Source organism: Crinia signifera, chromosome 6 (genome assembly GCF_055691185.1).
Source record: "Crinia signifera chromosome 6, ASM5569118v1, whole genome shotgun sequence".
Classification (NCBI taxonomy): domain Eukaryota; kingdom Metazoa; phylum Chordata; class Amphibia; order Anura; family Myobatrachidae; genus Crinia; species Crinia signifera.
This window is the reverse complement of record NC_139222.1, coordinates 257,347,987-257,369,642: the sequence shown is the minus strand read 5'-3', so window position 1 is coordinate 257,369,642 and position 21,656 is coordinate 257,347,987. Positions and strand designations below refer to the sequence as shown.

The following is a 21,656-nucleotide window of genomic DNA, read 5'->3' as shown; positions in this document are numbered from 1 at the left end:
TTCACACACTCTCTACCTCTGAACACATAGTAGGGACCTTCATACTTATAATTTCTTCACTTTACTATCACTATTCTCTATTGTGATGCCCTGGGGGGGGTCCTTGGCTGGATCATGTTTCATGGTTAACTGCGCCCCAGGTGGTGACCCCATAGTGTTAGGGACCTGCTCGACAAGAGGTGACCTGGACGATTGGTGGGCTGGGCAATATCACTGGCCAATGATATACCAACAACCTCTTATGATAGATTATATTGTAATGTAATGATTGCATAGTGCATCTGCACCCCCTCTGTCTCTGTGTATACCACTTTATTCTCAGCCAATGGCACCTTTCACTACTGAAAAGTTAGAGCCATTTTCCCTCATTAGATCGACACAAGGATTAGGTCGACTTGAGGATGGTCGCCATGGGGTTTTCACTTGTTGCTGACATGTGCCGACAGGCGGTATTTCATGACCTACCATCTACTAGAGCATGGAGGGAGAATAGAAGGTACTTGTGAGTTATCCGGGCTCCCGATTTTGGGTACTTGCGATTTGCATGCGATATCGCATGCGATATCGCATGCGATATCGCATGCGATTTGCTATCCGTTTCATTATTCATCATTACCCCACTATCCCCTTAGCGTGAAGCGTGGCAATCAACGTGAACCCGAAGCGTGGCGAGCGCAGCGAGCCCGCGAGGGGCGGCGGTACGCGTCCTCCGACCTTTTCATGCCCTACTATCCACTAGGGCGTGGAGTGAGAATAGAATAGTGTGGCGAGCGTAGCGAGCCACCGAGCCCGAAGCGTGGCGAGCGCAGCGAGCCCCGCGAGGGGACGCGGACACCTTCACAGGTATCCGCGTGCCCTTGCGGGCTTCACAGGTGTCCGCGTCCCCTCGCGGGGCTCGCTGCGCTCGCCACGCTTCGGGCTCGGTGGCTCGCTGCGCTCGCCACACTATTCTATTCTCACTCCACGCCCTAGTGGATAGTAGGGCATGAAAAGGTCGGAGGACGCGTACCGCCGACCCTCGCGGGCTCGCTGCGCTCGCCACGCTTCGGGTTCACGTTGATAGACACACTTTGGGGAAAGTGGGGTAATGAAATGAATAGCAAATCTTATGCAAATCGCATGCTAAATCGCATGCAAATCGCAAATCGCATGCGATATCGCATGCGATATCGCATGCGATATCGCATGCGATCTAGTACCAAAATCGGACGCCCAGATAACTCACAAGTACCGAATAGAACAGAGGCACCGTGCCCGAAGCATGGTGAGTGCAGCAAGCCATGCGAGGGAACGCAGTGCACTGATACGGTGCCCATGTCGACTGTGTCGACATTCGGGGCAAAAAAACCTTGCAAACCCATGTCAACCTTTTGACTGTCTACCTAATGCTTGTGTCGACCTAATGACTCTGTCAACCTAAATCAATGTTGACCTTCAGTGGTTGACCGAATGCATGTCGACCAAATGATCCCAACCCAGAAAATCAAATGATGTTCAGTAAGTACAAACTACATTATGCGCTAGAAAAATGTGCCAACAATCACCACCCAACTGGTCAAATACGTAACTAGAGTTTATGTAAAAAAAAAGATGAAAAATCAAAAGAAAAAAACTTTATTGGCATTACACATATTAAACGTATGATGAAAATATGACATAATTGTCTTTCATTCCATCTGCAATGTTGTTACATAAATTGACTGAAATGACCCACTCACCTTCCACATAACTGAACCGAGACATGGTCACTGTTGAACATAACATACTTAGGGAACTGAAGGGTGGCCTCAAATTTTGGAAGCACTGTAGAGATAAATTGGAAAGAAGTCAGAGGTGACTCAGGAACCCATTCTACATATTGCAGCATAGGAAGGTTCCTTACCATATTCCTCCACACTGAATGTATGGACTATGTTATTCACCCGAATAGAATAATCCCCCAGCTGGGGCTCGGAGGAGAGAGGAAGGGAGAGCTCTGCAATCCCGTGACGGAGACTCACATTCAGCCACTGACCAATCCGGTTCTTGCTTGGATCCTATAAGAAAGCCATAATACATTCATCTCATCTTAGACACAGTATACATTTCCTCATAATATTGGGTACCCCATTCCTTGTTCTGTGAGGGAGGCCATGTTTGTTAGCATCTTACATCATTTTGTGAATGCCCAAATGCATAATACCTAACAGTGTATTGAGCACAAAGTACTGTACTACACTCATTTCAGTGTAACAAAAAGGGGCCAAAAACCAGTGTCCCTCCAAGTGTCCCACTGGTGAATAACCTGGCTCTCTGAACACTGTATAATTAGGAGATTACATTGGAAGCAAAGCTTCCTTTATGTAGGGCTGGGCCAGCCCACTGGCGGTCCACATGGGAAATCCCCAGAGGTCCTCAATAACTGGGGCCTCCTCTAATATGGGTCAAGTATTACATTGTGCACTTGAATTATACATCACATGTATAACACAACATATTGCACAGGACTAGGGTGTATTCCCTGTAGTAAATTGTCACTACACTGAGTTCCTTTCCTCATATATACAGCATATTACATTGCATGTGTGCTTTCTATTTTTAATTAGTAAATACAAGTTTTTACCTGCAGCTCAACAACTGGAAACTGAAAAAGAAAAAAAAAGCCATTTAAAAATAAACCCATATAATTGAATTACAGTACAGCACATGTGCTTTGTGTGACTGGCAATGTTAGCCTGTAGTATTTATACTTTTACTCCATGTTCATTGTCAGTATTTGGGACCATCACACTGTCCCTCCCACAGGCAGCAGTGTCCCACGGCAGTGGTGTTAGGGTAGTTGGGAGTCCCCATGGTTAGCAGAGCAGCGGTGAATAAATGCTCTGTTTACTATGGGAGACAGAGGGGATGGGGGCATACTAGCAGCTCACTGAGTGCTGACCATGCCCCCATAGTGACAAAAATAGAACGCGTGTCTCGCGTGAGCATCATTCCTGTGAAGCCACACCCCTATTAATAAACCCATGCCCATTTTAAGCACTATTGCGGCAGAGTCCCGACTAACACTTCAAAGATGTTGGGACATATAGTGCTATTTCATTCTTCTTTTACTCAAATGCTAAAATATTATTATTTGTGATGTGTCAAATGTTATCAACACAATCATATATAGGAGATATATACTGATTCCAAATTTCCTTGTCATGGCTGAAAAATGCAGGGGGTCGTGGAGCTTTGATCCAATGCAGTGTACTACAATGCAACACAGATCACTAGTGCAGCAGGGTGAATAAATCTTCTGCCATCTAAACTCTGTATCTAACACTCCCCAATATTTGGGTACAGAGATATTATTATCAACAGTACACACTATTAAGTTAGCAGTAATACATATTTAGCTATCAGACATTCTGAAGGACATTAAGTCAACACGTGTTTCACTCTTCAAAACAGCTTTGTGTTTCTGCATAAGTGATGATAAATGATGTAAAATACATTCATAAGTTGTTAGATGTTTAAAAACAAAAAAGGAATATTATATGGAACCATAATCCTATATAATAAAAAGCTGCTCCTCATCTATATGGGGGAAATTCAAGTTCTGTGCACAGTAGATGGCACAATTCATTCTGACATTACTGTTATGATGTTTAGACTGACTTTTATTACCAAAGGGGAGAAAAATAATTTGTTGGTCAGCAACCATCAAATGATTTCTCTCCTCTTTGGCTGCATGCAAGGGGATGTATTTGAGTACACATGCCCTCGCATACTAGTGAGGGTATTCGGTGGTGGTGCGGGGGTGGGCAATTTGGCATGGTGTCGCTTAATTGTTCGCTAGCCTACAAATACACGCAGCATAGTGAACTGGTCAGAATCAGGCCCACAATTTGCGTTAAGTGTACCCTCTTTTCTATGTTTAACCCTTTGAGTGCCAACATCATCTGAGCGGTGTGCAAAGTAAGCTCTAAAATGCCTGCATCGCTCACATTTGGTTTATAAATTCAAATAAAAAATGTTGCGTGTAAAATATTATATTCCCTATATAAGGTAAACATTACAGGTCATTATGATGAATAAAAATGTTGATTTGGCAATTTTCACACCTACTTTGAAAAATTCACTTGGCACTCAAAGGGTTCATCTGCATCCTTTTATTCCTGCTGTTTGACCATGTATATTCATGTATACGATATGTTATATTGATTCCTAAGCTTTGAATCTTCATTATCTTTTCAGTACATGTGTGTATATTTTTACATATGTTTGTTTTCAATACAATTACATAAATTATTTTATTTTTTTTAATTTCTGTGTCCACGCTTACTGTACCTGTCTATGCACTGGCTGCAGATCCTCATTGAGAGAAAGAATTCTGAATTTCACTGAAAAAGTATACACACAGGGTAAACGTATAATTCTGAAACTATGAAGGTTCGTAAAGGTTAGAAAGTAAGTACCAATATTTATTCAATCAAGCAGTGCATGTAAAGATGGACTTTAATGTTGTATTTTAAATTACCCTCCATCAGCTAAAATTAAGATGATTTAAATTAACTTGTTAAAATCCATAATGTAGAATTACTTTTAGGTTAAAAAGTTTAGCCAACATTCATCTCATGCAAAATCAAATGTGTAATATCAAATTAGAAACATACAACAAGTACACATAAAGTACTTGTAATTGTGTAGCTGCAGCATGGATATATCCAAACCCAGCACGGCTATAATAATTATTATTATATTGCAATTTGCCATATTACAGTATATAGGGTCTGCCATATTCGTGTTATGCATCTGTTTAATAATATCAAATGTGTATATAAAAAGATAGTTTCCCAATGTATTCCCACACAAAACATTGAAAACAAAAGCATGAGGACATTTCTGTGATAGTGCATTTAGGAGAGTGATGGTGGGTACACACGGTGAGATTCCACTAAAGGTACGTACACACGTTTTCTATTCGATTTTCCATTCGATGTGCACTCGATTTTCTTTCAGATCAACACTGGCTTCAGGCAGGAGATGGACATCAAATCGAATGTTGCAGTGCACACATTAGATTTGCATTATCTACATTAGATTTGCACTATATAGTCATGGCTGCCAAGACTATTTTTCTATTCAATTTACACTACACAGGAGCGCGCATTGGGATCGAATCTGCATCTAATGTAAAAAAACCAATCGATTTTCTATTCGATTTTGCTTCTATAAGCAAAATTGAATAGAAAAATAGTGCATATCTCACCGTGTGTATGCTATATAAGATTTGATTGCTATGCAATCTTTGCTAACTCATGTGCTATTTACATACAATTCATACTATCTACTTTCAATCTTCACTATATATTCATTGCTGCACTGTCTATTTGGCTTTTCGATTTCAGCTGAACGGGATCGTGTAAATAAAAGTTGGAATTAGTAAACTGTTGTTCTCTTCTCCAATTGCAGACCCACCTGTTTGTCCTGGTTTGTACACAGGTTTGTCTGTCTGTACCAGTGTACTGGTTCTTTCCTTCTTCACAAGTACTTTAGTTTTCCTGGAAATTACCTCTTTTGCATTTTCAATGGAGATTGTCAGTGTCCTGACATGGTCCGCACGTTTAGATGAAGAACGAGGAACCTATAACAATGATTTTTTGGGGTATTTTATATCATTAAATCCAAGGAGATTAATTCTAGGATTTTTACCCCTGAATCACATAAAATATTCTGTAATGTCATATATAAATAACTGTACATATACAAATATAAAACAGGCAATAGTACATTTTTACATCTTTTATTAAGTTGTACCTGAATAAATCCTGCTTTACTCAATTGTTTTTAACAGGCATTTAAATAACTGATTGCTGTTCAGTGGATTCAATTAACCTTCCAATGGTGTTCGGGTCTTTTTTGACCCATATCAAATTTGGTTCTTTTAGATCTATTACATTTTTTGGAATTTTTCAAAATTATTGTGTGACTTTGTTTCCATAGTCATAGTAAATGTTCAGTTACAGTATGTGTAACTTTTTATTTCAAATGGTAGTTTTTGTACAGTAAAAACTGTAACACTTAAGTCGTTCTGGTTAATTTTGATCCGTGTTAAATTTAAGTGCATATAATGTTGTATATAACGGAACAACTTACAGACTAACGAATTTACACATTTTCTATGACTGCCCTTCAGTGTTTGTTCAAACGTCTAAAATTATATTGATAGATGTAAGCTAAATATTTAAAAACTATTTTGTCTGTATTGTGTAATTTTAGTTTAGAAAATTAACGAATAATATAAACAAATGAGAATCTTACTTGTGTAATATCTGGGCGCCCGATTATTTGATTGTATGCCTTATATTAAGGCATACAATCAAATGCGATGCGACGCGATTTTCGGCAAAATGCATCGCGACCAAATCGCATGCGATGGACGCGATTTTCCATAGGATTCAATGGTAAAATAGTCCTGTACATTTCCCCACTATCCAAGTGGGCATAGAGTTGAATTTACATAGTGTGGCGAGCGCAGCGAGCCACCGAGCCCGAAGCGTGGCGAGCGGACGCGGATTACTTAAAATGTATTCCGCGTCATCTTGCAGGGCTCGCTGCGCTCGCCACGCTTCGGGCTCGGTGGCTTGCTGCGCTCGCCACGCTATATAGAATCAACTCTATACCCACTTGGATAGTGGGGAAATGAACAGGACCATTTTAACATTGAATCCTATTGAAAATCGCGTTGATCACATGGCATCGCATGCGATTTGCTTGCATGCGATGCGATGCAATGCGATTTTTCTGACCCGATCTCAAAATCGGGCGCCCAGTTATTACACAAGTACCTCTTCTTGTTCTATCAAACTAATGTAGAAATAAGAGTGGTTCATTAAATTCATACTCCCTTATGGTCATGAAAACTTACCTGTGATGCGATGTAAAATTATACACAAATACAAAAAAGGAAAAGATAAACAAATAACTAACTAAATAAATAATTATATTACTAATATTAAATAAAATGTGACTTTAATTCCATTTCATTGAATATTACACCATGGGTCATTTTTGATCCGAACACCTTAGGGACCTTATTCTGGTCCACATGCAAAGCTGCTAAATTCGCAAGCCTTGCTTGAGGGTTTTAACACCGCCTGCCGAGTTCCCCCGCACAAGTGCGAATGGATGTTTAGTATAAACATCCATTTACAGCTTGCATGTGGGGAGGGAAATATTCAATGGTCGCCGACCATCAAAAGATTTCTAAGGTACACGCAAATCCAAGAAACTCTCCGGTGTCTTTAGTTTGCCTGCTCCCTGTAAAGGAGAGGGCGGGTAGCTGACATCCGCCGGCACCCACGTCATTGCCTAATTTCCATGCAATCGCCCAGTGTTTGGGCATTCCCATGGGTGCAGCCTATCACCACCGCCCCACAGCCCCCGCCCACACTGCTAGGTGTGAACGGGGTGGCAAACTAGCAGTTTGCTGTGCCTGCTCACACCAAGCGGCTGCACATGTACATACATGTGCATGCGCAGTCGCTAAACATCGCTCCCCGGAGCAAGCCTACGGAGCAGCGATCTAATTAGAATTAGGCCCTAGGTGTATGCTCCATTGCAACACCCTAGGAAGGTTAAAAAGTTTCAACTACACAAGATATCACACTATTGGATTGCACACTTTCAAAGTAGTTTCCACCAGAAGATCATATAACCTAATAAATCTATTAAATGGAGTGCACTACTATGCAGACCCCATGTTGGTTCCCATGGGAAGGCCTCATTCCCTAACCAAGATGGCAAGATCTTCTGCAAGATCAAATATCAGCAAGCAACCTACATTAATTAACAGGAATTTGCTAAGCATTCAGTGAGCCTCAGAAAATCCAAAAGCCTAAAGGCCCCATACATTAGGCAGATTTGTCTGCTGCTGGATAGGTAGTGGGCATGGTCAGTTTTAGAGGCAGGTGGGGATCGGAGACAGGGTCCGGTCCGGGGGAGCAACAGCGGCAGGCTGGGAACGGGGACCGGTCCGGGGGAGCGGCAGTAGCAGGTTGGGAGTGAGGACTGGTCCGGGGGAGCGGCAGGAGATGTAGCGGCAGGCAGGGACTACAGATGCAGAGCAGAGACCGGGGGCGCAGCAGGAGAATAGAAAGAAATCCAATTCAAAAGACTGGGCGGCCTCTGATTGGCTGAGAGCTCATAACCACCTGGGTATGCCTGTGTTTTTTTCTGACACTGCCAGAAAATGCAGGTTTTCACCCCAAATGACGGCTTTCTGTCATATTTTGCAGGGATTACAGTATGTATGCAATCCGTACGCATTTTCTGTGTTGCTGTTTACCCTTGTGCATGTGCAATCAACTATGAATCAGGCCCTTTATGCAGACTTTACCCTGGCTCATGGTGGTCATGGAGCTGCGAGGTTCAGTCTGACTGTAGGGCTACCCCGGCTAATTGGAATACCTCTGCACGGCAATTGATTGAATACCCCCTTTAAATTAGTAAATTACTGTTCACAATGGCCCTTACCTAACCTAATAGATAACCTAACAAAACAATGCAACTGTCTGGTAGGACATTGCAAAAATAGATTCACAATTATAATAAAGCAGGGGCTGAAGAGCGATTTATAATTATATGTTTTACTTTTGTGACTTTTTGTTTTCAATTTAGGCTGGCCATACACAATTTGGCCCGATAGCATCTGATTTCGACACATTCGGACCATAAATTGGATGTTTTTAAGTTCTGATCCAATCCGATCTGAATCTATCGGGGCCAGAGCCTTGGCTGGGATTTTATGGGACCCCATGCAACATATCTCATGTGATACTGCCGCCCGAGATGCTCCCGGGGGTGGTTCAAGGGAAATCTAATGTGACTTCTCCCTTACAGAAGTCACAAAAGTGTATGGCCAGCTTAGGATTTGTTAAAAAAATAATATAGTATTTTATGTGAATTTCTGTAACAATAACAAAAAAATTCCATCTCAAATGACTCCACATACATCTGTTCTTATAGGCCACAAACAATGGAACTTCTGTAAGCCGAACAATTCAATCAGCATTTTATTGATTTTACTCTTTTTCACACGGTAAACGCAATAAGTACCCTGTACATCACTAGACTATGTGTGCGAAGTAGCAAGTGTGCGGCAAGGGTACGAATCAGGCAAGAGACCGAGGCTGATATGGCTGAGCCTGCCATGTGCCTAACCAAGAGGCATTGTGTGCAATGTAATAATTTGCACTGTCACCCAGGCTTGTAAGAAGGAACACATCCTAAGACCTCAGGAATTTGTTCACAACTGTACGCACTTTCCTACGCAACTGCACTGTAATTACTAAGCATCGCAAGTGATCTCGAAAGAATCCGACAGCAGGAAGATCACGTTCAGCTTCATTCTGGATCCAGAAAAATTATGCAAAGGATTCAACTGCTCGGATACCTCTTCAGATCAGGTGAGTTTGGTGGGGTTCGCTTTTCTAGGAATTGCATACAAACAGGAGCTAGGTCCTCAGATCACTACAATCCTATTGGAATGCTGCTGGAGTGTGAAGACGTGCCATGCAGTGTGAAAGAGTCAGATGCTGTTACCCATGGTGCATACACTCTGACGTGCTGAAACCCCTACTCTTCAATGTATCATATGAGCACAGGTGGCAGCAATCATAAATTAAATCACAATCCAGTATAATGGTGCGGTCATATACCCTGCACTTTATTTTGCAAAAATGATAAATGCTCATCTGTATGTATATTTTATAGAGTTAAAATGGAATCAGTCAGCCTCAGTGCAGGGCTGGAGGACATGATGGTCCATTCACTTCTTCATTCAGAATTTACCTTGAGTGGAATACAGCTGAATACTGAGTCCCCCTGGAAGTTCCTCTTTAGAAGCGTTGTGTTCTGGTCACCCAGCTTTAGGGACAGCTGCACCCTGCTCTTTCCCTGAGCTCCCTCCAGGTGTATACAGACATGTTCCGGATGTTGGGAGCGAAACTCAGAGGGGAAGATGACAGCGTAATGCCTGAGGATGATACATACGGAGAGTAGGTTACACAAACGGTATGTGGCGGTGTTATAAATAAGGAACTAAACTGCAGGAAACCAGATTTCTGCCTATCTCAGCCTGGACTGACAGTCCCAGAGGGAGGAAACACCTACATGGGACTGCCTTTACAGCGGGTGGCCAATAGGAAGTAACTGCCAATTCCTGTGAAGCCAGGACAGTCCCATGGAGTGCATCTGGCTTCACTAAGGCTGAACAAAGTGGTGGCTTTTACTTGGGGGCCAGTCCTTCAGCTCAAAGGAAAAATCCACCACTGGTTGGGGGACATTCTGGCACTGATGTTCTCCACAGCAGCAGTGAAAGTATGTGATTACCAGTCAGTGTTGGGAGAGGTAGAGGGCAGCTCAGCGGCTGCTGAAAGTCTTGGCTTCCTCCCAGCATGATTTGAAAAAAAAAAAATCACACTTCTACCAAATATGTGGCCACCCCCCATTTCATCAAAAAGTTAGGAGATATGCCAAATGGGGCTGTACGGCACGACTACAGTAATGGTGTATGAGGACATATCTGTATATTGCCACTGAAGACTCCTTCTAGAATGTTGGTTTGGTTTTATTAAATTCCAGTATACAATTATAGCTTTATAAAATATAATGGGGCTCAACAGTGAAGGGAAGCGTCATCTAGTATAATAAATATTCAATGATGTTTAGAATGTGAGTTTATCGGCATTGGGGTTACAGTAGCCTTCTGATAAGTGTGGGACAATTCTACATAGTTCAGCCAGGGACACTCCTCTCATAGTGAATGGCAGGAAGTAAGGTGTGACAGTGATAGGTGTCGATTTGGGGGAAAGGAGGAGATGTGTGGATTAGCTCACAGACAATGTCTAGGTAGACAGTCAATAGGTCGACAACAAAACGTCAACGTGCGCTAATTTGACTGACATAAGGTCAACTTGCATTAGATTTGCATGATTTAAAAATCTGGGAAATCTCTCAAAATCTCTCACCTTCTGATCTCTCACACTATTACATCTGGCCCGTAAACTGATTTCTCTGATGCTGCTGTTATCAGTATAACATTGTTTGGTACTTGTGTACTAGCACGGCGCCCCGATAATTAGTCGCCCGATGTTTTAATCGAATTGCATGCCATACACCCGATGGCATGCGATGCGATTTTAATGCATATGCGATATAAAATTGTATAAGCACCCTAATGGGTGCTTATAAGCACCCTAATGGGTGCTTACGATGCTTAAATGCACCCCCACGCCACCCCCCATGTGAACCCGAAGCGCGGCGAGCGCAGCGAGCCCCGCCGATACCTGTGAAGCCCACGAGGGGACGCCGATACCTGTGAAGGTATCCGCGGCCGCTCGCCACGCTTCGGGCTCGGTGGCTTGCTGCGCTCGCCACACTTTATAAAATCAACTCCACGCCGACGTGGATAGTGGGGGTATGAAAAGGTCGTAGGACCCGTACCAACACCCCTCGCGGGCTCGCTGCACTTGCCACGCTTCGGGTTCACGTTTATACTGGGGAGGATGGCGTGGGGGTGCATTTAAGCATTGTAAGCACCCATTAGGGTGCTTGTACAATTTTTAATCGCATCGCATCGCATTGTATGCCATATACAATGGCATACAATTTTAAAATTGTATGCCATTGTAGAACATTGCGCGATATCGCATCGCATACCATCGCATGCCTTATGGTCTGCGATGCGATGGGCGCCGTGATAGTACACAAGTACCCATTGTTTTGTTGTTGAGTAAATGTAGACAGTATTTTAATACTACAGCATGATCATTCTTACATTCTTGCATTTCCTTTTTTCTTTAACTAAAACTATACAGCATCATTATATAAAATGTATTTTCAGTGTGACTTTTTTTCTTAAGCAACTTCATGCCAAAGATTCATTTCTGTAGCACCAATGTTACCTAAACTGCTTGGAAAAAATAGCTTTAAATTCACACTTGTAAATTTCTTCCAAGCGGTCAATGAAATTATGACTACGTAGGCATATGGAAGTTTTAATCAGGCCAATAATTATCATTTTGTGGAAAAATAAATAAATGGCCTCAAATTGCCCCCCAAAAATACTTTTATTCTAGATTATGCACCCTACATTTAATGAAAGCATTTATTTCAGGCACATCGCATACAGTAGTGTAGACATTTCGCAACCCCCTGGGGCAAAAATGTATAGGGTGTGAAAATCAAAAAGTGAGAGGTTTTGGGAGAATTTGACCAAAGTTTTAAAGCAGCAATCATTTCCATGCCAAAATCAACCAGTTTTTTTGGTGTAAATGATTGCCGCTTTTAAAAAAAATAGGAACACCCTCCCAAAATCTCTCACTTCATGATTCTCACACCCTATTTGGCCCCTGGTGCAATTACTGCAAATAGACATTTTTAATAGGATTGGTGAATTCCGTGATTTTCATGAAACAACTCACAACTTGCACCTAACTGGATTGAGCACCTTTACTAATACAGTCTAATTATTATTATTCGTTATGTAAAAGCAGCAAATATAACTTATAATAATAATAATAATAATAATAATAATAATTATTATTTATAATAATTATAAATAGTTTCTACAATAAAATATAATAGTTTCATAATAAATATATTTTTCAGCTAAATATATAGCATCCAACCAGATGTACAGTACATGTATTATTATTATTATTATTATTATTATTATTATTATATTTATAAGGCACCACAAGTGTTTCACATACAATGGGGATACAATGGGACAGTACACGGAGACAAAACTTAACATTACAGTAAATAAATAACAAAAATAGAGTACATGTAGTAGAGCGCCACAATGCAATACACTCTACAGCTTAGCTGTAAGTATTGAGGACATGATCAACGTACTACTAGGGGCTGGTGGACGAAGATGGTCGCTGAGTGTTTGAGTTTTGGGAGAGTAAGTGAAATGTGAAGAGAAGAGCTTTGACAACAAAAGGGAAGAGGGCCCTGCTCTGAGGAGCTTACAATCTAGTGGTCTATAATCTATATATAAATACTACTCACAGTTCTGCTTCCAGCATCCATGATATCTGCAGTAGGATGAGCCCTACAAACAAGGTGTAGGACCCCATGTCTCAGGACAGATTGTGATTGTGAGCAGTTGTATCATTACTGCATGTTATATTATCACCACACACCCACTCACTGTATTGTGTATCAGTACACAATAAAGACATTGCACACAGCAGAACAAATATTTGAGCAATGTTTGGTTATTTCTCAGTGTTGGGATGTGCAGTGGATTTCCACATCACTAAACAAAGTAATTTTTGTTACGATTAAACTTTGGGTGACTTTAGGCAGTAGAAGCCATGTTTTCAGGCAAAGCACCGTAAAGTTATCTTGGTTTATGCTGATCGTATCACATCGCATCGCAAAATCGCTTGCGATTTTATAGGGTGTGCGATGTCATTACATTAGCTATACAATAATATGATTGTATGTCCGAAAATAGGTTTAACGCACCCCCCCACTATTCACGACACCCTGAAGCGTGGCGAGTGCAGCGAGCTCTGCGAGGGGCGGTGAAATGCGTCCTCCAACTTTTTCATACCCCCACTATCCATGTCGGCGTGGATTTGATTTTATATAGTGTGGCGAGCGCAGCGAGCCACCGAGCTCGAAGCGCAGCGAGGGGATGCGGAATACATGTAAAGTAATCCGCGTCCCCTCGCGGGGCTCTCTGCACTCGCCGCACTTTGGGCTGCGCTCGCCACACTATATAAAATCAACTCCACACCAACGTGGATAGTGGGGGTATGAAAAAGTCAGAGGACGCGTTCCGCTGCCGTTCGCCACGCTTCGGGGTGATGTGGATAGTGGGGGGGCAGTAAACCTATTTTTTGGACATACAATCATGTTATTGTATAGCTAATGTAATGGCATCGCATGCGATGTGATGCGATCCCCGGGGGCACACAGAGCAGTGAATAAATTACACAAAAAAATCGCATCGCATAGCACCACCTACAGCCATTGCCGGGGGCGTAACTAGAAATTCTCAATCACTGGAGGTTATTCTGGTTGACTCGCTTGGATACAAGTTAAGGTGCCCATAGACGATCCGTTCCCATACTTTTTGTACTAGCTGTTCTTCGCATTGCATTGCATGCACAATGCATGCACAAGGCATGCAATGCGATGTGATGTGTACTATATAAGTGCCGAACGGATCCGATGAATGGACCGTCTATGGGCACCTATAGTTTGGAGAGCATTTCTTAGCCTACTGCACATGCGTACCGTTCTCTATGCGCATGTGCAGGTTCACTTGACCCAGCGAACAGAAATACCCTGCCGAGCACGCTCGGGCACAGGAGGCTTAATGTGGGCATATTGAAGGGTGCAGTTTCAAAACTGGGCAGCAACCGGGGTATGGGTGGTGACAACAAGTGCTGGGTGGCGTCCTTGCTCGAGTGAACAAACGCTCGGACCATTTCAGATGAGAAACACCCGCTTGAAAAGTCTCATGCCTCGCAGCTCAGCCGCCTTGGTGGGCCCACATTCACTCGGGCAGTCAACACACACAATAGCTAAATTACGTTCAGCTGCACGCAATACACACCCATGCAGCATAGACATTTCTCTCATTAATCAATGATAGCAACATGGGAAGCACACTTTTGCAGTTTAACCATTTACAGTTCACTGCGTTTATATCTCTTATATATTTCATTGTTTTTACACACAAATGCAGCAGTATTCTTAACTGCTATTATGTGCCAATTCTGTACCTCCAACCTTAACACACAACTGTACCTGTCATGTTTGGACAATACACACACTTGCTCCTGGGGAGGCCGGACAGTAAACTTCCGGGGAAACGAGTTGAGCCACTTGAATGTTATCTTGTCCATCTGCCATGAAGTGATGTTCCTACTCCCACTGACGTCCATGACCTCCTGACCCGATTGGATTACAAATATATGGGATTTTTGCAATATTCCTAATTAATTCCAGCTTAAAGGAGAAGGCGCCTAATAGGGAGGAAACCTATATCCCAACAAGGGAACTTCATTTGGGACTCCATCATCACCACTATCTGGTTTATTCACCTAAAAAAAACAGTCAAACATCAGATGGTAATATATACTTTTATTCATATCTCATTCAGCAAGAAAAGCCACTATGGGCCTGATTCAGATCAATTCGGTACTGCGTGTATGCGCACGCAGTACCGATGTTGCGCGTCTGCGCAGGCGGGTATCTGCTCATGTGCAGGCGTATAGGGTGCGTGCACCCACAGCGACCTTTCGGGTCGCCGGGTGCACGCACCCATGCCGGCGTGGGGGGGGGTGGTGGAGATGGGCGGGGGGCGCCGGGCTGCCCCATTACCATATGGGAACACCCAGCATTCCATGGGCTTTCCCATGTGAACACTCGGCGTTCTCATGGTAATGAGGCAATGACGCGGGTGGTGGGGGGCGGGTAGCTGACATCACCGGATGTCAGCTGCCCGCCTGTATCCACGCCAGCGTGCACGCATATGTAAGTAACTGAAAAGTCACTTGTAAATGCGTGCACGCTAAACATCATTTGATGGTCGGTGACCATCGAAAGATGTGGGCGGTTACCCGAGCCATGCGAATGGATGTTTATGCAAAACATCCATTCGCAGCTGTTCGGGCGAAGCCGCACTTTGAGCGGGCGGCGCGGGGGGGGGGGGCGGTCGTTCGCCGGGCGGGGTTTGGTGGACGTGCAAGGCTGCGAATTCGCTGCCTTGCGAATCAACCTGAATAACCCCCTATATGTGGAGCTCCGTATTGTTTGGTCAAAACATCTTGTGCTCTCTAGCTTTATTTATATTTTACATCTAATGTGTTTACATTTTTGAGAAACCCTCTGGTCTACTGTATATATTTGTTCAGCCAGCGCTGGTACACACTTTTTCTTTTCACTACTATAGTATTTAGGCTTGACAACCCAGTGCCAGCTGCTGTTGATAGCGCACCACCCAAACCCATTTTTTTGCAATAGTACACACAATTACAAGAAGTCGACATGTGTCAACTCTCAAACTTGCATGCCAACACAACCATGATGTTCTCATCACATTACACACATATATCTTCTTATGTATTTAGATACCAGTGTTGTGTTAGTGAATATGTGACTGCCAATACCTTTAAATTTACATTTTTGGGGAGTCCAGGACATTGTTGAATTATGACACAGCATCCATAAATGGGTTCCGGATACATTACACACATGTGTTGACTCAACAAATGTTTACACAAATGTTAAAAAACATTACTTCATAAGCTTACAAACCTTACACAATAGTGAACTGACCCATGCATGATTATTACATTAATGTGTAAAAGTTCAGACAAAACATTGGCCTTTAAATCATTTTTATTTTTATTTCAAAAGCAAAAACATTTGTGGGTGATGAACATCACACCATTCTGTAAATAATGAAATAATGGCAGGGAAGTTAAGGGATAACAATAAAAAAGCAAAAATCACAGGCAGGACAAAATATTGCATCATCAGTATCATCCGGCCCACAACAGCTGGGTGCTGAACTGAAGTGCCAGGCCAAGCAATCCTGAATGTGCAGCTCCCACTAATCATGGCAGCCAGGGTCATGAAAACAAAGTCAAGAATTGGCATTTACAGCAAAGGTCCTCGAAATCTTGGTACCCTCAGCAGGGGACCAGATTGAGTTTTGGTCAAACAAGATGGGTGCACAATAGAAGGAGAAGAATAGGAGTAACTTCACTTTGGGTGGGCTCTTTAGACATTGGTGGATTTTTGGACTGGCTGGCAGATCTTCGGCCTCCTCGGGGTGGTGGATTTAGGGGGCAGCAGAGGAAGAAGATGGAGGATGACTTGTGGCAGCAGGGGATGGGGCTGTTGGAATTGCAGCAGGAGGGGCTGCCACTACATCCGGTGGGGCCGGGGATGGTATGCACGCACTTGGATCTCCCGGCTCCCATCCCCGGAGCTCCCATCACCGGCCGCCCCTGGAGAAGCGGAGAGGGGGTGATCTGGCACTGTGCAAGGGAGAGGAGGTGGAAGAGAGAAGAGTTGACGGAGGACAGAGAGGCAAACGGAGGGAGAAGCGGACGATCCCCGGCGCACCCCTCCCCCAACCATCACCATGCGGAGGAGAGGAGGCGGAAGAGACGGAGGGGAAGACAGAGGGAGTGGATAACTCCCATTCCCTGACACCCTGCGCCGTACTGTAGGACTCTGTTCCCTGGGCCTCCATGCTTAGGTGTGCGGCTGGTGGCTAGTCCCCTCCTCCTCCAGGGCCCGATCCTCTCTCCTTGTCAGACCGCAGCCAAAGCATCATGGACCACATCATGGCAGAACAGCACACATCACAGAGTCCCCGGGTTCAAGATTGTCTGCAAGGTCACCACCCACGAGATCATGGGCCTCAAGAAGAACACCCCTGTCCCCCTGGCTGGAGACGTCATCATGCAGCCAGAGGAGGATACATGCCTTCAGCCTTTGCCACACCACCATGTGCACCCAGGTGGGTAAGGAGGAAAGCGGACAGCCCCACCTGGCCTGGGACAGGCGTCGCAACAGGTGGCCCGGAGGACACCCCCTGCTGCTGCAGCGGGACAGCAAGATCCCCTGGCTGCACAAGCACCCGGCGTGCCCTGTTGTTGCAGGCTCCAACAGCTCCTTTGGACCCCAACTACTGGGCCACGGCCTCACTGACGGACTCTCTCTGTCCTTTCTCCCCTCTCCCTGTGCTGCATGCTGGCTCCCCCCCCCACATACCACCACCAACATAAATGGCACCGCAAATTGCTGCCTAGGATCTGTGCATTGTTGTTGTAGGCTCTAACAGCTCCTTTGGACCCCAACTACTGGGCCACGGCCTCACTGATGGACTCTCTCTGTCCTTTCTCCCCTCTCCCTGTGCTGCATGCTGGCTCCCCCCCCCACATACCACCACCAACATAAATGGCACCGCAAATGGCTGCCTAGGATCTGTGCACTTAGCCATATGTAACCTCATATCCCCTGTGTGATAACTTTACTTTCTCTGCTATAACTGTGCTGTCTTTGCTCATACTGTTACCTACCTGGCTGCTGAAGCGACCAGTGGTGCTACGGATGGCTGCCTAGGCACTGTGCAGCTCAGCAGTATGTGTTCCCTGTGTGATACTGTACTGTCCCTGCTTATACTGTTACCTTGTTACCTACCTGGCTGCTGCAGCGACCAGTGGTGCCTCTGATGGCTGCCTAGGCGCTGTGCTGCTCGGCGGGCATGTGTTCCCCGCATGTAATGTCAGTCTCAATGTAATGTATGTAATGCCCCCCCCCCCCCCTTCATCCCTGCTTGATGCTGCACTGTATATCCACAAAATATTCCTAGTGTGCGCAAGCACACATGGCCAATAAAGTTGATTCTATTCTATTCTAGTGCCCTGGTGGTGCTGACCAGTCCCGCTAGCAGATCATTTTTGCGGATGGCCTGCAGCGCTGTGGTCTTTTGCGCAGCAACTATTTTGGCCAGTAACACCAGCACCCCCTGCTGCGGAAAGTCCTCCAGGAGCTTTTGTGTTATGAAGCCAAGTGTGGGTCCTCCCCCCATGGAAGGTAGGGTTGCTGGTAGTGGTGGTGGAGCAGATGTATCTTAAAAAAAAAGAAAACAATGGTTTTCCTACATCTTTTATTCACACGCTGAACAATTATACCACAACCCTCTCTCCTAAGTCTCCTGCAATGGCCTGCTATCGGACCCCTTTAAAATAGAGAGAGGCACACAGCAAGGTTGTCCTCTATCTCACCTTCTGTTCGCGATTGCCTTGGAGCCTCTGGCTTTGGCACTTCATGCATCTCCACTATATAGAGGTATCCCTATAGGTAATTGTGACCTCAAAGTTTCCCTCTTTGCCGACGATATGTTGCTATTCATATCTGATCCCTCCGCCTCTATCCAGGAGACACTCCGTCTGATTCAGGAATTTGGAATTACCGCAGGATACAAAACAAATCCCTCAAAATCCGAACTGCTCCCAATTATGCCCGCTAATACTCCGGTTCCACCTACACTCTCCGCACTCCCATTTAAGGTCAGTACATCCCAATTTAAATACTTAGGGATCCAGATCCCCAACGATATAAATAAACTGAACGAGCTGAATTATGGAGCTACCATAACCAAGATCATTACCCAATTGCAAGGATGGCATGAACTCCCACTGTCCTTACTTGGCAGAATCTCAGTCATAAAATCGATAATATTTCCTAAACTCCTATATATCATGCAACTCATACCTCTTCGATTCACACTTGCTGATGATAAACGCCTTAAAAAAGCATTCATTCATTTTATATGGAGAGGGAAGAAACCAAAAATTGCCCTTGCAAAACTGAATATGAACAAATTTAATGGTGGAATTCATGCCCCGGATTTTGCACTTTATTCCATATCAATTCTAACACGCAACGCAATAGATTGGTTGCTAGACAAAAATACTTATACTAACTCCTCTTTGGAAGCTGAGGCCTTCAAACCGTTTTCTTTGAATGCCTTATTACACACTAAAAAATCACTAATACCACCACACATACTCTCCCATCCCCTATTTTATGATACATATCTCAATTGGGTTAAATTGCATAAACGGATAAAAAGTGATAATACGGCCATCCCCTATGTCACTTTGTGGGGCAACCCTTCCTTCTCACCAGCCCTCTCAAACCCCTTCTTTCTTTAGTGGAAGTCTAAGGGACTATGTGCGGCAAACCAAATGTTTGACCCAGGTGGGACATTACTACCTTTCTCCACCTTAAAGGAGACCTACAATCTTCCAAATTTGCATTTTTATATGTTTCTCCAGGCTCGCCACTATGTCCCTTCATTACTCTTGACACATCTACACTTCCCCCCTCCTCGCAGTTTTTAGGATTGCTTCAGAGATGGGGAAAAACTCCTTGTAAGTTGAAGCATATATATGACTTATACCCCGTTCTCACTGCAGCCAAATTCCCGGGTCATGCATGTAGACCCGGGAATTTTCCTTTTAACACGGGATTTTTGGCAGTGTGAACGGGTCGCATATCTGGATTTCATACATGGGTAAAATCCTTCTTTTTACCCGCGCCTGAGATCCGGATATGCAGACACGGGTTGACCCGTTCACATTGCTGAAAAACCCGTGTTTAAAGGCAAATTCCCGGGTAGAACTTCTTCACCTGGGAATTTGCCTTGCAGTGAGAACGGGGGTCCAGCGCGTCAGTCCCCGGCATTTTAATGCCGGGTAAAAGCCGTGTCTTTCTCACTCGCAGTGAGAACACGGCATAATAAATACACCCTCCTTCTAGGGCATATCTCAATACACTACTACACTCATGGCAAACAGACATTCCTACTATCCTAACAACAGACACAATTCTACACCGCTTCATTTCCATTCAAAAAACCTTGGGGTCGGCCTATCTACTGGAGGTTCACATAAGAACTATACACAGAGCATATCTGCCTCCATCGGTCCGTGACCGATTTGATCCATCCGTAGATTCGTCATGCCTTTGGTGCGGGAGATCGAGAGCTGATTTTTCCATTGTTTTTGGGACTGCCCCAAGATCAGGCGTTTCTGGAGTAAGGTATGCCTCTTCATTAACTTACATTTTTCTATGTCTTTACTCCCATCCCCTACTGCCAGTCTCTGTCTAAATTATTGTGAATGGTCTGATAACTGTACTACGGTACTGTTTTTCCCTATGTTTACAATGTTGTTCACGATAGCCAAGAAACTAATCCTAATACATTGGATTGTAAAAACCGCCCCCTCCATGCTCCAATTGCACAACATGATGTTACAACACCTTTATTTTGATCGGAAGATGTGGCTATCCTCTAGGCCCGCCAAGTCTCACATGTTTGAATGAAAATGGGCTCTGTACATAACTACTTTACCTTCAGACCTCAGGGATAACATTTTTCTATCCTTCGATATCTCAAATTGGTCTACCCTATCGTAACATATCTACACATACCTGAATGTATGTACTGATAAAGCAGATATTTATCTGATAAGCTTAGATATGATAAATAACCCAAACCACATTTATTTACTTTATTACCTTTAAATATAACGGCAACGCTGAAATAATTGCACACCCACACAACCTTATTATAAAATGTATGGCAATGCTTTACTTAAAGAATAGCTTCATTACAGATATTTGCAAATGCAGACTAACACAAGAAACATAAAATTGATTAGCTAATACTTAAACAGTAATTCTAAATCAAATCAAAATGGACACCTTTCAAGGACAGTGATCAGCCATGATTAAACCTCCTTCATAATTACCTCCAGCCCCCCGTGCTTGCGTGTTCTTCCTCAACTCCCTTTTTTCCTCCTTCTATCACTCTGATATTTAAACCTTTATCACATTAATTAATTAATTACTCATAAGCATTGAGTCTTATTGGAAAGCTCTGCTTTCAATCATGATGTCATAATTTACCCAACACCCAACTTCAGTGGCCTTGTGGGTCTACGCATGTGTGGCCTTGTTCCCATATAGTTGAGGATTGTGGAGTCTAGGTGTCTGTCCTTGTTCTATTATACTGTCAACATCACATTCTTAAGCTTCTAAAACCAAAAACAATATTCTATAAGAAATCACTTTTA

The 21,656-nt window shown here is 43.7% G+C and overlaps 1 protein-coding gene across 1 annotated transcript in view; it reads right to left on the bottom strand.

The window, feature by feature from the left end:
* The window catches only part of LOC146009242 (alpha-2-macroglobulin-like), an 87,235-nt gene extending 74,050 nt beyond the window's left edge, over nt 1–13,185 (bottom strand). Inside the window, exons 1-7 of the mRNA XM_083149406.1 lie at nt 13,045–13,185; nt 9,817–10,000; nt 5,443–5,608; nt 4,312–4,364; nt 2,603–2,623; nt 1,883–2,036; nt 1,719–1,803 (exon numbers count right to left, since the gene is read on the bottom strand). Of these exons, the coding sequence (XP_083005532.1) occupies nt 1,719–1,803; nt 1,883–2,036; nt 2,603–2,623; nt 4,312–4,364; nt 5,443–5,608; nt 9,817–10,000; nt 13,045–13,112 (731 nt within the window). The 5' untranslated portion in view covers nt 13,113–13,185. The remainder of the gene's footprint in view (nt 1–1,718; nt 1,804–1,882; nt 2,037–2,602; nt 2,624–4,311; nt 4,365–5,442; nt 5,609–9,816; nt 10,001–13,044) is intronic.
* Nucleotides 13,186–21,656: the final 8,471 nt, after the last annotated feature.